The following is a 17,145-nucleotide window of genomic DNA, read 5'->3' as shown; positions in this document are numbered from 1 at the left end:
TACTCTATTCTGCTCTACCTCTATTCTGCTCTCACTCTACTCTATTCTACTCTACTCTATTCTACACTACTCTACTCTATTCTATACTACTCTACTCTACTCTATTCTACACTACTCTACTATACTCTACTCTATTCTACACTCACTCTACTCTACTCTATTCTACACTACTCTACTCTATTCTATACTACTCTACTCTACTCTACTCTATTCTCACACTACTCTACTCTACTCTACCTCTCCTCTATTCTATACTACTCTACTCTATTCTATATTACTCTACTCTACTCTATTCTATACTACTCTACTCTACTCTATTCTACACTACTCTATTCTATACTACTCTACTCTACTCTACTCTATTCTATACTACTCTACTCTACTCTACTCTATTCTACACTACTCTACTCTATTATATACTACTCTACTCTACTCTATTCTACACTACTCTACTCTACTCTATTCTACACTACTCTACTCTACTCTACTCTATTCTACACTACTCTACTCTACTCTATTCTATACTACTCTACTCTACTCTATTCTACACTACTCTACTCTATTCTACACTACTCTACTCTATTCTATACTACTCTACTCTACTCTATTCTACACTACTCTACTATACTCTACTCTATTCTACACTACTCTACTCTATTCTACACCACTCTACTCTATTCTATACTACTCTACTCTACTATATTCTACACTACTCTACTCTACTCTACTCTACTCTATTCTACACTACTCTACTCTATTCTACACTACTCTACTCTACTCTATTCTATACTACTCTACTCTACTCTATTCTACACTACTCTACTCTACACTACTCTACTCTATTCTACATTACTCTATTCTATTCTACACTACTCTAGTCTACTGTACTCTACTCTACTCTACTCTATTCTACTCTATTCTGCTCTACTCTACTCTATTCTACTCTACTCTACTCTACTCTACTCTATTCTACACTACTCTACTCTATTCTATACTACTCTACTCTACTCTATTCTACACTACTCTACTATACTCTACTCTATTCTACACTACTCTACTCTACTCTATTCTACACTACTCTACTCTATTCTATACTACTCTACTCTACTCTATTCTACACTACTCTACTCTACTCTACTCTATTCTACACTACTCTACTCTATTCTACACTACTCTACTCTACTCTATTCTATACTACTCTACTCTACTCTACTCTATTCTACACTACTCTACTCTACTCTATTCTACTCTACACTACTCTACTCTATTCTACATTACTCTACTCTATTCTACACTACTCTACTGTACTGTACTCTACTCTACTCTATTCTACTCTATTCTGCTCTACTCTACTCTACTCTACTCTATTCTATACTACTCTACTCTACTCTATTCTACACTACTCTACTATACTCTACTCTACTCTACTCTACACTACTCTACTCTATTCTACACTACTCTACTCTATTCTACACTACTCTACTCTATTCTATACTACTCTACTCTACTCTACTCTATTCTATACTACTCTACTCTACTCTACTCTATACTACTCTACTCTACTCTACTCTATTCTACACTACTCTACTCTACTCTATTCTACACTACTCTACTCTATTCTATACTATACTACTCTACTCTACTCTACTCTATTCTACACTACTCTACTCTACTCTACACTACTCTACTCTATTCTACACTACTCTACTCTACTCTATTCTATACTACTCTACTCTACTCTATTCTACACTACTCTACTCTATTCTACACTACTGAACATCTACTCTATTCTACATTACTCTACTCTACACTACTCTACTCTACTGTACTCTACTCTACTCTACTCTATTCTACTCTATTCTGCTCTACTCTACTCTACTCTACTCTACTCTATTCTACACTACTCTACTCTATTCTATACTACTCTACTCTACTCTACTCTACTCTACTCTACTCTACTCTATTCTACACTACTCTACTCTATTCTACACTACTCTACTCTATTCTACACTACTCTACTCTATTCTACACTACACTACTCTACTCTACTCTATTCTACACTACTCTACTATACTCTACTCTACTCTACTCTACACTACTCTACTCTATTCTACACTACTCTACTCTATTCTACACTACTCTACTCTATTCTATACTACTCTACTCTACTCTACTCTATTCTATACTACTCTACTCTACTCTACTCTATACTACTCTCACTCTACTCCACTCTATTCTACACTCACTCTACTCTACTCTATTCTACACTACTCTACTCTATTCTATACTATACTACTCTACTCTACTCTACTCTATTCTACACTACTCTACTCTACTCTACACTACTCTACCTCTATTCTACACTACTCTACTCTACTCTATTCTATACTACTCTACTCTACTCTATTCTACACTACTCTACTCTATTCTACACTACTGAACATCTACTCTATTCTACATTACTCTACTCTACACTACTCTACTCTACTGTACTCTACTCTACTCTACTCTATTCTACTCTATTCTGCTCTACTCTACTCTACTCTACTCTACTCTATTCTACACTACTCTACTCTATTCTATACTACTCTACTCTACTCTACTCTATTCTACTCTACTCTACTCTATTCTACACTACTCTACTCTATTCTACACTACTCTACTCTATTCTACACTACTCTACTCTATTCTACACTACACTACTCTACTCTATTCTATACTACTCTACTCTACTCTATGCTACACTACTCTACTCTACTCTACTCTACTCTATTCTACACTACTCTACTCTATTCTACACTACTCTACTCTATTCTATACTACTCTACTCTACTCTATTCTACACTACTCTACTCTACTCTATTCTATTCTACACTACTCTACTCTATTCTACACTACTCTACTCTACTCTATTCTATACTACTCTACTCTACTCTATTCTACACTACTCTACTCTACTCTACTCTATTCTACTCTACACTACTCTACTCTATTCTACATTACTCTACTCTATTCTACACTACTCTACTCTACTGTACTCTACTCTACTCTATTCTACTCTATTCTGCTCTACTCTACTCTATTCTATTCTACACTACTCTACTCTACTCTATTATATTCTACTCTACTCTACTCTACTCTACTCTACTGTACTTTACTCTACTCTACTCTACTCTACTCTACTCTACTATATTCTACTCTACTCTACTATATTCTACTCTACTCTACTCTACTCTAAACTACTCTACTCTACTCTATTCTACTCTACACTACTCTAAACTACTATATTCTACTCTACTCTACTATATTCTACTTTACTCTACTCTACTCTACTTGACTCTACTCTACACTTCTATATTCTACTCTACTCTATCGTAGAAAATGTGGATGTGGATTAAGGCAGCCCCCCCCTCCCCGCACCTCTAATTCAGAGGGGTTAAAGTCCCCCCACCTCTCTAATTCAGAGGGGTTAAACCCCCCCACCTCTCTAATTCAGAGGGGTTAAAGTCCCCCCCACCTCTCTAATTCAGAGGGGTTAAAACCCCCACCTCTCTAATTCAGAGGGGTTAAACCCCCCCATCTCTCTAATTCAGAGGGGTTAAAGCCCCCCCCCCCCACCTCTCTAATTCAGAGGGGTTAAATGCGGAAGACACATTTCAGTTGAAGGCATTCAGTTGTACAACTGACTAGGTATCCCCCTTTCCCTTTTACTGTACAACAAACAGCACATTCTCAGACCTGGACTCTATGGACACCAAGCTTAGTGCTCTAAGCATGCTCTAGCAAGCTCTGAGAATACTACCAATACTGATGATACCCAGTGCACTACAGCAGTTCACCATGCTCTAGCAAGCTCTGAGAATACTACCAATACTGATGATACCCAGTGCACTACAGCAGTTCACCATGCTCTAGCAAGCTCTGAGAATACTACCAATACTGATGATACCCAGTGCACTACAGCAGTTCACCATGCTCTAGCAAGCTCTGAGAATACTACCAATACTGATGATACCCAGTGCACTACAGCAGTTCACCATGCTCTAGCAAGCTCTGAGAATACTACCAATACTGATGATACCCAGTGCACTACAGCAGTTCACCATGCTCTAGCAAGCTCTGAGAATACTACCAATACTGATGATACCCAGTGCACTACAGCAGTTCACCATGCTCTAGCAAGCTCTGAGAATACTACCAATACTGATGATACCCAGTGCTTTGTTTTTAACCTCTCGGAATTAATGACTAAACCGTTAACCTTTGAGTTGTTTCTGTTTTAACGTGGTAACCACGAGAGAGAGAGAGATAGAGGGAGAGATGGAGAGGGAGAGGGAGAGAGAGAGAGGGAGAGATGGAGAGGGAGAGAGAGAGAGGGAGAGAGAGAGGGATGGAGAGGGAGAGGGATGGAGAGGGAGAGGGAGAGAGAGAGAGAGAGGGAGACATGGAGAGGGAGAGGGAGAGAGAGAGAGGGAGAGAGAGAGGGATGGAGAGGGAGAGGGAGAGGGATGGAGAGGGAGAGGGAGAGAGAGAGGGAGAGGGAGAGGGAGAGGGAGAGGGAGAGAGAGATATAGATAGATGGAGAGGGAGAGGGAGAGAGAGATAGAGAGGGAGAGAGGGAGACTTAGAGAGGGAGAGAGAGAGAGCGAGGGAGAGAGATGGAGAGGGAGAGAGGGAGAGGAAGAGATGAGAGATGGAGAGGGAGAGAGAGAGTTTTTCCCCCCGCAGCGTTAAAGGCCTTTAAAGAGATCTCTCTGAGTTCCAGCTGTAATTGATCCCCTGCTTTTCTGCCTGATCTCCATTCAGAGCTGTTAAAACCACCATCACTCTTCTAGGGTGTGTGATTGGTGTGTGTGTGTGTGTGTGTGTTTGGTGTGTGTGTGTGTGTGTGTGTGTGTGTGTGTGTGTGTGTTTGGTGTGTGTGTTTGGTGTGTGTGTGTGTTTGGTGTGTGTGAGTGTTTGGTGTGTGTGTGTGATTGGTGTGTGTGTGTGTGTGTGTTTGGTGTGTGTTTGGTGTGTGTGTGTGTTTTGTGTGTGTGTGTGTTTGGTGTCTGTGTGTTTGGTGTCTGTGTGTGTGTGTGTGTGTGTGTGTGTGTGTGTGTGTGTGTGTGTGTGTGTGTGTGTGTGTGTGTGTGTGTGTGTGTGTGTGTGTGTGTGTGTGCGTGTGTGTGTGGAGCGCAGCAACCTCGCTGGGGCTGTAGTCGTACCTCCTGTCACCAGAGTGTTGGGGTGTCGAGGTACAACATGATCTAAGTTACAGTCTCCCTCCCTCCACATCCAGGACTACATTACATAGCATGGGTCTATATCCAGGACTACATTACCTAGCATGGGTCTATATCCAGGACTACATTACCTAGCATGGGTCTAGATCCAGGACTACATTACCTAGCATGGGTCTAGATCCAGGACTACATTACCTAGCATGGGTCTATATCCAGGACTACATTACCTAGCATGGGTCTAGATCCAGGACTACATTACCTAGCATGGGTCTAGATCCAGGACTACATTACCTAGCATGGGTCTATATCCAGGATTACATTACCTAGCATGGGTCTATATCCAGGACTACATTACCTATCATGGGTCTATATCCAGGACTACATTACCTAGCATGGGTCTATATCCAGGACTACATTACATAGCATGGGTCTATATCCAGGACTACATTACATAGCATAGGTCTATATCCAGGACTACATTACATAGCATGGGTCTATATCCAGGACTGCATTACCAGGCATGGGTCTATATCCAGGACTACATTACCCAGCATAGGTCTATATCCAGGACTACATTACATAGCATGGGTCTATATCCAGGACTGCATTACCTAGCATGGGTCTATATCCAGGACTACATTACCTAGCATGGGTCTAGATCCAGGACTACATTACCTAGCATGGGTCTATATCCAGGACTACATTACATAGCATGGGTCTATATCCAGGACTACATTACCTAGCATAGGTCTATATCCAGGACTACATTACCCAGCATGGGTCTATATCCAGGACTACAGATTTTAGTCTTTATGAGGTGGATGGTTGTCTTTCATGTATGCACAATCTACAACATGGAATGTCCTTGCTTTCTGAGGTTCCATCTTAGCCTGCATCCCTTTAAGGCACAGTACTCCTGCTAATGTCCTGTCCCTTTGTGTCCTGTCCCTGTGTGTCCTGTCCCTGTGTGTCCTGTCCCTGTGTGTCCTGTCCCTGTGTGTCCTGTCCCTGTATGTCCTGTCCCTGTATGTCCTGTCCCTTTGTGTCCTGTCCCTGTATGTCCTGTCCCTGTATGTCCTGTCCCTGTATGTCCTGTCCCTGTTTGTCCCTGTGTGTCCTGTCCCTGTGTGTCCTGTCCCTGTGTGTCCTGTCCCTTTGTGTCCTGTCCCTGTGTGTCCTGTCCCTTTGTGTCCTGTCCCTGTGTGTCCTGTCCCTTTGTGTCCTGTCCCTGTGTGTCCTGTCCCTGTATGTCCTGTCCCTGTGTGTCCTGTCCCTTTGTGTCCTGTCCCTGTATGTCCTGTCCCTGGATGTCCTGTCCCTTTGTGTCCTGTCCCTGTATGTCCTGTCCCTGTATGTCCTGTCCCTGTATGTCCTGTCCCTGTTTGTCCCTGTGTGTCCTGTCCCTGTGTGTCCTGTCCCTGTGTGTCCTGTCCCTTTGTGTCCTGTCCCTGTGTGTCCTGTCCCTGTATGTCCTGTCCCTGTGTGTCCTGTCCCTTTGTGTCCTGTCCCTGTATGTCCTGTCCCTGGATGTCCTGTCCCTTTGTGTCCTGTCCCTGTATGTCCTGTCCCTGTTTGTCCCTGTGTGTCCTGTCCCTGTGTGTCCTGTCCCTGTATGTCCTGTCCCTGTGTGTCCTGTCCCTTTGTGTCCTGTCCCTGTATGTCCTGTCCCTGGATGTCCTGTCCCTTTGTGTCCTGTCCCTGTATGTCCTGTCCCTGTATGTCCTGTCCCTGTATGTCCTGTCCCTGTTTGTCCCTGTGTGTCCTGTCCCTGTGTGTCCTGTCCCTGTGTGTCCTGTCCCTGTGTGTCCTGTCCCTGTATGTCCTGTCCCTTTGTGTCCTGTCCCTGTGTGTCCTGTCCCTGTATGTCCCTGTGTGTACTGTCCCTGTATGTGCTGTTTGTCATCAGTGTAACTTCATAAGGTGTTAGGTATTATATAGATACAGTATTATTAGATATTATTGGGCTGTTTGATTCTGTTTCTCAACTGTGTAACTAACCTCCTAGACTGAGGTTGTCTAACCGTAAGCTGCCTTTCTGTCTGCCTCCTCTCTCTTCTCCTCTCTCTTCTCTTCTCCCCTCCCCTCCTCTCTCTTCTCCTCTCCCCTCCCCTCTTCTCCTCTCCCCTCCCTTCTCCTCTCCCCTCCTCTCTCTTCTCCCATCCCTTCTCCTCTCCCCTCCCCTCCTCTCTCTTCTCCTCTCCCCTCCCCTCCCCTCCTCTCTCCCCTCCCCTCCTCTCTCTTCTCCTCTCTCCTCCCTTCTCCTCTCCCCTCCTCTCTCTTCTCCTCTCCCCTCCCCTCCTCTCTCTTCTCCTCTCCCTCCCCTCCTCTCTCTTCTCCCATCCCTTCTCCTCTCCCCTCCCCTCCTCTCTCTTCTCCTCTCCCCTCCTCTCTCTTCTCCCATCCCTTCTCCTCTCCCCTCCCCTCCTCTCTCTTCTCCCCTCCCCTCCCTTGTCCCCTCCTTCTCCTCTCCCCTCCTCTCTCTTCTCCCATCCCTTCTCCTCTCCCCTCCCCTCCTCTCTCTTCTCCCCTCCCCTCCCTTGTCCCCTCCCTTCTCCTCTCCCCTCCTCTCTCTTCTCCCCTCCCTTCTCCTCTCCCCTCCCCTCCTCTCTCTTCTCCTCTCTCCCTCCCCTCCTCTCCCTTCTCCTCTCCTCCTGCCCCTTCTCCTCTCCCCTCCCCTCTTCTCCTCTCCCCTCCTTCTCCCCTCCTTCTCCTCTCCCTCCCTCCCTCCTCTCTCTTCTCCTCTCCCCTCCCCTGCCCCTTCTCCTCTCCCCTCCCTCCTCTCTCTTCTCCTCTCCCCTCCCTCCCTCCTCTCTCCCCTCCCTTCTCCTCTCCCCTCCTCTCTCTTCTCCCCTCCTTCTCCTCTCCCTCCCCTCCTCTCTCTTCTCCTCTCCCTCCCCTCCTCTCTCTTCTCCTCTCCCCTCCCCTCCTCTCTCCCCTCCTTCTCCTCTCCCCTCCTCTCTCCTCTCCCCTCCCTTCTCCTCTCTCCCTCCCCTCCTCTCCCTTCTCCTCTCCCCCTCCCCCTTCTCCTCTCCCCTCCCCTCCTCTCTCCCCTCCCCTCCTCTCTCTTCTCCTCTCCCCCTCCCCCCTTCTTCTCTCCTCCTGCCCTGCCCTGCCCTGTGCCTGGAAGCAGCTGCCCCCTGCATCAAAGCCATCAGCCCCAGTGAGGGCTGGACAACAGGGGGCGCAACTGTCATCATCATAGGGGACAACTTCTTCGACGGCCTCCAGGTCATTTTTGGCACCATGCTCGTCTGGAGTGAGGTGAGTACATGATGACACACACACGCACGCACGCACGCACGCACGCACACACACACACACACGCACGCACGCACGCACGCACACACACACACACACACACACACACACACACACACACACACACACACACACACACACACACACACACCCTCTCATCCCTCCACACAAACACCCCATCCATACTGACCGTACTGTCAGTGTCCTTGGTATTGTATTGTATCTTTACAGTACTGTAGAATCCCAGTCCAACTAGGCCAGCTGAGGTAAAGCCCCCCCCCCAGATAAAACCCAGCCAGTCCAACTAGGCCAGCTGTGGTAAAGCCCCCCAGATAAAACCCAGCCAGTCCAACTAGGCCAGCTGTGGTAAAGCCCCCCCAGATAAAACCCAGCCAGTCCAACTAGGCCAGCTGAGGTAAAGCCCCCCCAGATAAAACCCAGCCAGTCCAACTAGGCCAGCTGAGGTAAAGCCCCCCCAGATAAAACCCAGCCAGTCCAACTAGGCCAGCTGAGGTAAAGCCCCCCCAGATAAAACCCAGCCAGTGCAACTAGGCCAGCTGAGGTAAAGCCCCCCCCCCAGATAAAACCCAGCCAGTCCAACTAGGCCAGCTGAGGTAAAGCCCCCCCCAGATAAAACCCAGCCAGTGCAACTAGGCCAGCTGAGGTAAAGCCCCCCCCAGATAAAACCCAGCCAGTCCAACTAGGCCAGCTGAGGTAAAGCCCCCCCCCAGATAAAACCCAGCCAGTCCAACTAGGCCAGCTGAGGTAAAGCCAGATACTGATAGAAATAGCAGTAAACCATCTGGATCAAACAGAGTTCTGCAGTTGTTGAAATACTGTTTAGTGTTGTTTTCTTCCAGAAATATTAAGAGAGACTTTCGCAATTTTGGTTTGGAAACTTTACAGGAAACAAAAGTTACTTCAACTGACACCATCACGTAACATTGTATGTGTTTTTTATCAGCAAGCAAAAGCACTGGGCAGAATATGCCGTTTTCTCCTGCGCAATACATTCCACTTGGATTTGACCTTGTCAACCTTTGACCTCGGTGATGGTGAGGAGTTAAAAGGTGTATTGGAGCCTCTCACTGCTGGTCTTTATTCTCCCTCACAGCTGAAGAGCTGAATATAAAAGACAAAGCGCTCTGTAAGGGCCAGTTTAACGACATGTAAAACGCTGACGGCTGTGTGTGCTTTAAAGACATCGCTTGTGTGTGTGTGTGTGTGTGTGTGTGTGTGTGTGTGTGTGTGTGTGTGTGTGTGTGTGTGTGTGTGTGTGTGTGTGTGTGTGTGTGTGCCGGAGTTAGATTGGTCTCTCATCTGTGCTTTGTACGCCTCACACACACTCCCATCTCCTGGAGCTCTCCATTCATCACAGGGGCCGATCAGGGGACAAATTCAGCTGCTATTTATTCAGCGCAGCTCTTCTGATCCCCTCAATTAGCTGTCATGTAGGACTAGAGACGTGTGGCTTGGGGCTGACGGGGGAAGTACTTAGTACTGTGGATGTAGTCTATAGAACCATACATGAATGTTAGCTACAGTGAACTACTGTTAAGGTCAGAGTCTTCAGAGAGGGGAATATATTGTATTATTGCTACTACATGAATGTTTGGCCACATCTGGATGAATAGACCTTGGAATCAGGCTTAGTATGGCTTTGATGAAGTGGGACTTAGGTACGTGAGTTTGTACAGTATGTTCACCTTACCCTATAGCCTACATCTTGAACACAATGATAGAAGAGCCCCTTCTCTCTCTCTCTCTCCTCTCCCCCCAGCTCAGCCCTCTCTCTCTTCTCTCCCCCTCAGCCCTCTCTCCTCTCCCCCTCAGCCCTCTCTCTCTCCTCTCCCCCTCAGCCCTCTCTCTCTTCTCTCCCCCTCAGCCCTCTCTCTCCACTCCCCCTCAGCCCTCTCTCTCGTCTCCCCCTCAGCCCTCTCTCTCTCCTCTCCCCCTCAGCCCTCTCTCTCTTCTCTCCCCCTCAGCCCTCTCTCCTCTCCCCCTCAGCCCTCTCTCTCTTCTCTCCCCCTCAGCCCTCTCTCCTCTCCCCCTCAGCCCTCTCTCTCTTCTCTCCCCCTCAGCCCTCTCTCCTCTCCCCCTCAGCCCTCTCTCTCCACTCCCCCTCAGCCCTCTCTCTCCACTCCCCCTCAGCCCTCTCTCTCCTCTCCCCCTCAGCCCTCTCTCTCTTCTCTCCCCCTCAGCCCTCTCTCCTCTCCCCCTCAGCCCTCTCTCTCCACTCCCCCTCAGCCCTCTCTCTCCACTCCCCCTCAGCCCTCTCTCTCCACTCCCCCTCAGCCCTCTCTCTCCACTCCCCCTCAGCCCTCTCTCTCCACTCCCCTCAGACCTCTCTCTCCTCCCCCCAGCCCTCTCTCTCCTCTCTCCCCATCAGCCCTCTCTCTCCTCTCCCCCCTCAACCCTATCTCTTCTCTCTCCCCCTCAGCCCTCTCTCTCTCCACTCCCTCATCAGCCCTCTCTCTCTCCTCTCCCCCCTCAGCCCTCTCTCTCTCCTCTCCCCCTCAGCCCTCTCTCTCTTCTCTCCCCCTCAGCCCTCTCTCTCCACTCCCCCTCAGCCCTCCCTCTCCTCTCCCCCTCAGCCCTCTCTCTCTCCTCTCCCCCTCAGCCCTCTCTCTCTTCTCTCCCCCTCAGCCCTCTCTCCTCTCCCCCTCAGCCCTCTCTCTCCACTCCCCCTCAGCCCTCTCTCTCCACTCCCCCTCAGCCCTCTCTCTCTCCACTCCCCCTCAGCCCTCTCTCTCCTCTCTCCCCTCAGCCCTCTCTCTCCTCTCCCCTCTCAGCTCTCTCTCTCCTCTCTCCCCCTCAGACCTCTCTCTCCCCCCAGCCCTCTCTCCCTCAACCCTATCTCTTCTCTCTCCCCCCTCAGCCCTCTCTCTCTCCACTCCCTCATCAGCCCTCTCTCTCTCCTCTCCCCCTCAGCCCTCTCTCTCCTCGCCCCATCAGCCCTCTCTCTCTCTTCTCCCCCTCAGCCCTCTCTCTCCTCTCTCCCCCTCAGCCCTCTCTCTCTCCTCTCCCCTCAGCCCTCTCTCTCTCCTCTCCCCCTCAGCCCTCTCTCTCCTCTCCCCCTCAGCCCTCTCTCTCTCCACTCCCCATCAGCCCTCTATCTCTCCTCTCCCCATCAGCCCTCTCTCCCCTCCCCCGCCTCAGCCCTCTCTCTCCTCTCCCCCTCAGCCCTCTCTCTCTCCTCTCCCCCCTCAGCCCTCTCTCTCTCCTCTCCCCCCTCAGCCCTCTCTCTCCTTTACCCGTAGCTGTTCCTTTGGACAGTGTGACCCATTTTTGTATTGGTTATGTTAATTTGTGGAATAATTGCATTTTTATTCAACCTTGGCTAGTAGAAGAGGAACCTTTGCTACAGTAGTTCCCAAGTGTCAACGGTTCAGAGACAGTTTTGGTCATGGGGTAATGGCTGAAGCACACACAGAGACGGGACGGGGTCAGAATAGCCCAGATTAGGCTTCCAGGGGCAGATTTGCCTGTTGTCCAACTGCCCTGACCTCCCTGTCTGTTTACCCACCCTCAACCCAGGGTTTATTTCTGAGGGTCCATACAGAGGTAGACCCTGTTCTCTCTCTCCTCACCCCATAGCTCTGCAGTATAGCCTACCTAACTACTGCCCCAGTCTGCCGTCCTCAGTGTTCTGTGATGTTCTCAGAGGCTGGTTGGTTGCAGTGTTGTCCGGACATTGGTCCAGTGTAGGAAGTGCCGGCGCCCCACAGTGTGTTTCTAATTACAGCTTCCCCATAGCGGAGGTGCCAGGGGTGAGAATGAGTTTTCTCCCTGCTCTCAGGGGCCTGCAGGGCCTCCCTAATATCACCCAACCAGCCCCCGCTACCCCTGTACCTCCGATACTGATCAGCCCTGCACAGCTGATGATGAGGAGAGGCCATGAAGAGCAGACTTAATGAACACACACATACTCTCAGTACACACACACACACACACACACACACACACACACACACACACACACACACACACACACACACACACACACACACACACACACACACACACACACACTGGTCTTTGTCATGCTGTTCCCTCAGCCCGCTCAAGCCCTGTGTTTATTTACCTTCTCTAACACACAACAGGTGTGTGGGGAGCTGTGGCTCCAGTCCAACAATAGCATGCTTACTTCAGGTATGTGTGTGTGTGTGTGTGCGTGCGTGCATGTGTATATGTGTGTGGGCATGTGTGTGTGTGTGCGTGCGTGCGTGCGTGCGTGCGTGCGTGCGTGCGTGCGTGCGTGCGTGCGTGCGTGCGTGTGTGTGTGTGTGTGTGTGTGTGTGTGTGTGCGTGCGTGCGTGCGTGCGTGCGTGTGCTCTTTACACCACCTGGACACACAACACTTTTCAACAGAAAGTTTTTACTTGCTGCAGTATTGAAGACTTATACCACTAATACCTTCATTCACGACAAGTGATCAAATCAATAAACGTGTTGTTCACATTTCGGACTGCATTGTGGACAGTTTGTCCTCCTCTCTGCTCCTCTCTTCCTCCTCCAGCCCTCCCTCTGTAATCGCTAAGTGTGGAGAGTGTTTCCCTGACGGCCCATAAGTAGAGATCAGTGGAGAGTTGTTGTGTTGAAGGGTACCACTCACAATCCCAGTCTGACACAGGAGAGGAGAGGAGAGGAGAGGAGAGGAGAGGAGAGGAGAGGAGAGGAGAGGAGAGGAGAGGAGAGGAGAGGAGAGGAGAGGAGAGGAGAGGAGGTAGAGAACACAACTAGACATAAGACTTGACTAACGGTTGTCGGTTTCCTGCTCTTCTCTCTCTCAATTCAATTCAATTCAAGGGGCTTTATTGGCATGGGAAACATATGTTAACATTGCCAAAGCAGGTGAAGTAGATAATAAGCAAAAGTGAATTAAACAGTGAAATTAACAGTAAACATTACACTCACAGAAGTTCCAAAAGAATAAAGACATTTCAAATGTCATAATATGTCTATATACAGCTTTGTAACGATGTGCAAATAGTTCAAGTACAAAAGGGAAAATAAATAAACATAAATATGGGTTGTATTTACAATGGTGTTTGTTCTTCACTGGTTGCCCTTTTCTTGTGGCAACAGGTCACACATGTTCCTGCTGTGATGGCGCACTGTGGTATTTCACCCAGTAGATATTGGAGTTTCTTAAAATTGGGTTTGTTTTTTCGAATTCTTTGTGGATCTGTGTAATCTGAGGGAAATATGTGTCTCTAAAATGGTCATACATTTGGCAGGAGGTTAGGAAGTGCAGCTCTGTTTCCACCTCATTTTGTGGGCAGTGTGCACATAACCTGTCTTCTCTTGAGAGCCAGGTCTGCCTATGGCGGCCTTTCTCAATAGCAAGTCTATGTTCACTGAGTCTGTACATAGTCAAAGCTTTCCTTAAGTTTGGGTCAGTCACAGTCGCAGGTATTCTGCCACTGTGTACTCTCTGTTTAGGGCCAAATAGCATTCTAGTTTGCTCTGTGTTTTTGTTAATTCTTTCCAATGTGTCAAGTAATTATCTTTTTGTTTTCTCATGATTTGGTTGGGTCTATTTGTGTTGCTGTCCTGGGGCTCTGTGGGGTGTGTTTGTGTTTGTGAACAGAGCCCCAGGACCAGCTTGCTTAGGGGACTCTTCTCCAGGTTCATCTCTCTGTAGGTGATGGCTTCGTTAAGGAAAGTTTGGGATCGCTTCCTTTTAGGTGGTTGTAGAATTTAACAGCTTTTTTCTGGATTTTGATAATTAGCGGGTATCGGCCTAATTCTTCTCTGCATGCATTATTTGGGTTTTACGTTGTACACAGAGGATATTTTTGCCGAATTCTGCATGCAGAGTCTCAATTTGGTGTTTGTTCCATTTAGTGAATTCTTGGTTGGTGAACGGACCCCAGACCTCTCAAACATAAATGGCAATGGGTTCTGTAACTGATTTAAGTATTTTTCGCCAAATCCTAATTGGTATGTCAAATTTGATGTTCCCTTTGATGGCATAGAAGGCCCTTCTTGCCTTGTCTCTCAGATCGTTCACAGCTTTGTGGAAGTTACCTGTGACGCTGATGTTTAGGCCGAGGTATGTATAGATTTTTGTGTCTAGATGTCTAGATGTGGGCAACGGTGTCTAGATTCAATTTGTATTTGTGGTCCTGGCGACTGGACCTTTTTTGGAACACCATTATTTTTGTCTTACTGAGATTTGCTGTCAGGGTCCAGGTCTGACAGAATATATTCAGAAGATCTAGGTGCTGCTGTAGGCCCTCCTTGGTTGGTGACAGAAGCACCAGATCATCAGCAAACAGCAGACGTTCAGATTCTAGCAGGGTGAGGCCGGGTGCTGCAGACTGTTCTAGTGCCCTCACCAATTCGTTGATATATATGTTGAAGAGGGTGGGGTTTAAGCTGCATCCCTGTCTCACCCTACAGCTCTGTGGAAGGAAATGTTTGTGTTTTTTTTTATTTTAACCGCACACTTGTTGTTTGTGTAAACGGATTTTATAATGTTGTATGTTTTCCCCACAATACGACTTTCCATCAATTTGTATAGCATACCCTCATGCCAAATTGAGTCAAAATCTTTTGGGAAATCAACAAAGCATGGGAAGACTTTGCCTTTTTTCGGTTTGTTTGTTTGTCAATTAGGGTGTGCAGGGTGAATACATGGTCTGGTGTATGGTAATTTGGTAAAAAGCATATTTGACATTTGCTCAGTACATTGTTTTCACTGAGGAAATGTACAAGTCTCCTGTTAATGATAATGCACAGGATTTCCCCAAGTTTGCTGTTGACGAATATCCCACAGTAGTTATTGTGGTCAAATTTGTCTCCACTTTGTGCGTTGGGGTGATCAGTCCTTGGTTCCAAATATTGTGGAAGATGCCAGTGCTGAGGATGATGTTAAAGAGTTTAAGTATCGCCAATTGGAATTTGTGGTCTATATATTTTATAATTTCATTTAGGATACCATCAACCCCTCAGGCCTTTTTGGGTTGGAGGGTTTGTATTTTGTATTTTTAATAGCCGATTCTAAGATTTGTATTTGATCATGTAAATGTTTTTGCTGTTTGTTCTTTGTTATAGGGACAAAACGTTTGGAGAAGTGGTTTACCCATACATCTCCGTTTTGGATAGATAAGTCTTCGTGTTAGAGTCTATGGATTCTTCATTTACATTGAGTTGATTTCTGACGTGCTGTTCCTTCTTTTTCCGTAGTATATTTCTGTATTGTTTTAGTGATTCACCATAGTGAAGGCGTAGACTCAGGTTTTCTGGGTCTCTATGTTTTTGGTTGGATAGGTTTCTCAATTTCTTTCTTAATTTTTGGCATTCTTCATCAAACCATTTGTCATTGTTGTAAAATTTCTTTGGGTATCTGTTTAAAATTGATTGATTTGATATCGAAGCTGAGAGGTCAAATATTCTGTTTAGGTTTTCTACTAGGTTTACACCTTCACGATTGCAGTGGAACGTTTTGTCCAGGAAGTTGTCTAAAAGGGATTGAATTAATTGTTGCCTAATTGTTTTCTGTTTCCACACTACTTCCCTTCCATCTATAGCATTTCTTAATATTATTCAGTTCCTTTGGCTTTGATGCCTCATGATTCAGTGTTGCTCTGCTCAAGTAGACTGTGATTTAGCTGTGATCTGATAGGAGTGTCAGTGGGCTGACTGTGAACGCTCTGAGAGACTCTGGGTTGACGTCAGTGATAAAGTAGTCTACAGTACTACTGCCAAGAGATGAGCTATAGGTGTACCTACCATAGGAGTCCACTCCAAGCCTACCATTGACTATGTACATACCCAGCGTGCGACAGAGCTGCAGGAGTTGTGCCCTGTTTTTGTTGGTTATGTTATTGTAGTTGTGCCTAGGGGGTCATATGGGGAGGGAATGCTGTCATTCCTCTCTCTCTCTCTCTCTCTCTCTCTCTCTCTCTCTCTCTCTCTCTCTCTCTCTCTCTTTATTTCTCTCTCTCTTTATCTCTCTCTCTTTATCTCTCTATCTCAATTCAAAAGGATTTGTTGGCATGGGAAACATATATCTACATCTCACTCTCTCTCTCTGTGTCTCTCTCTCTCTCTCTCTCTTTATTTCTCTTTATCTCTCTCTTTCTCTCTTTCTCTCTCTCTCTTTATCTCTCTCTCTTTATTTCTCTCGCTCTCTCTTTATCTCTCTCTCTCTCTCTCTCTCTCTCTCTCTCTCTATCTCTCTATCTCAATTCAAAAGGATTTATTGGCATGGGAAACATATATCTACATCTCACTCTCTCTCTTTAATTCAATTCAATTCAATTCGCTTTATTGGCATGACGTAACAATGTACATATTGCCAAAGCTTATTTTGGACATTACCAATATAAAAATAAATACAATTGAGAATCAAAATTGAGCCTGTACTTTGTCAAGGTTTTTCTAAGGTTTTGATCAGTAACCATGGTCAAATATTTAGCCATGGTGTACTGTCGATTTAGGGACAGATAGCACTGCATTTTGCTTTGTGTTTGTGCTTGTGTTTCCCAATAAGCAATGTAGTTTTGTTTTGACTGTGTTGTAATTTGGTTTATTCTGATTGATTGGATGTTCTGGTCCTGAGGCTTCAGTGTGTTAGTAGAACAGGTTGGTGAACTCAGCCCCAGGACCAGCTGGATGAGGGGACTCTTTTCTTTGCTCAGCTCTTGGCATT

At 46.8% G+C, this 17,145-nt stretch overlaps 1 protein-coding gene across 12 annotated transcripts in view; it reads left to right on the top strand.

Moving 5' to 3' along the window:
- Nucleotides 1-17,145, top strand: part of LOC106603880 (transcription factor COE1-A) — a 334,815-nt gene that overhangs the window by 227,881 nt on the left and 89,789 nt on the right. For 6 of the 12 annotated variants that reach the window (XM_045717375.1, XM_045717372.1, XM_045717367.1 and 3 more), the window contains exon 9: nt 8,356-8,486. In XM_045717375.1, the coding sequence (XP_045573331.1) occupies nt 8,356-8,486 (131 nt within the window). Of the gene's footprint in view, nt 1-8,352; nt 8,487-17,145 lie in introns of all 12 variants that reach the window. The other 6 variants (XM_045717371.1, XM_045717366.1, XM_045717373.1 and 3 more) reach the window with 1 other exon arrangement.

The sequence above is a fragment of the Salmo salar genome, chromosome ssa04 (genome assembly GCF_905237065.1).
Source record: "Salmo salar chromosome ssa04, Ssal_v3.1, whole genome shotgun sequence".
Lineage (NCBI taxonomy): Eukaryota > Metazoa > Chordata > Actinopteri > Salmoniformes > Salmonidae > Salmo > Salmo salar.
This window is presented reverse-complemented; position numbering and strand designations above follow the sequence as displayed.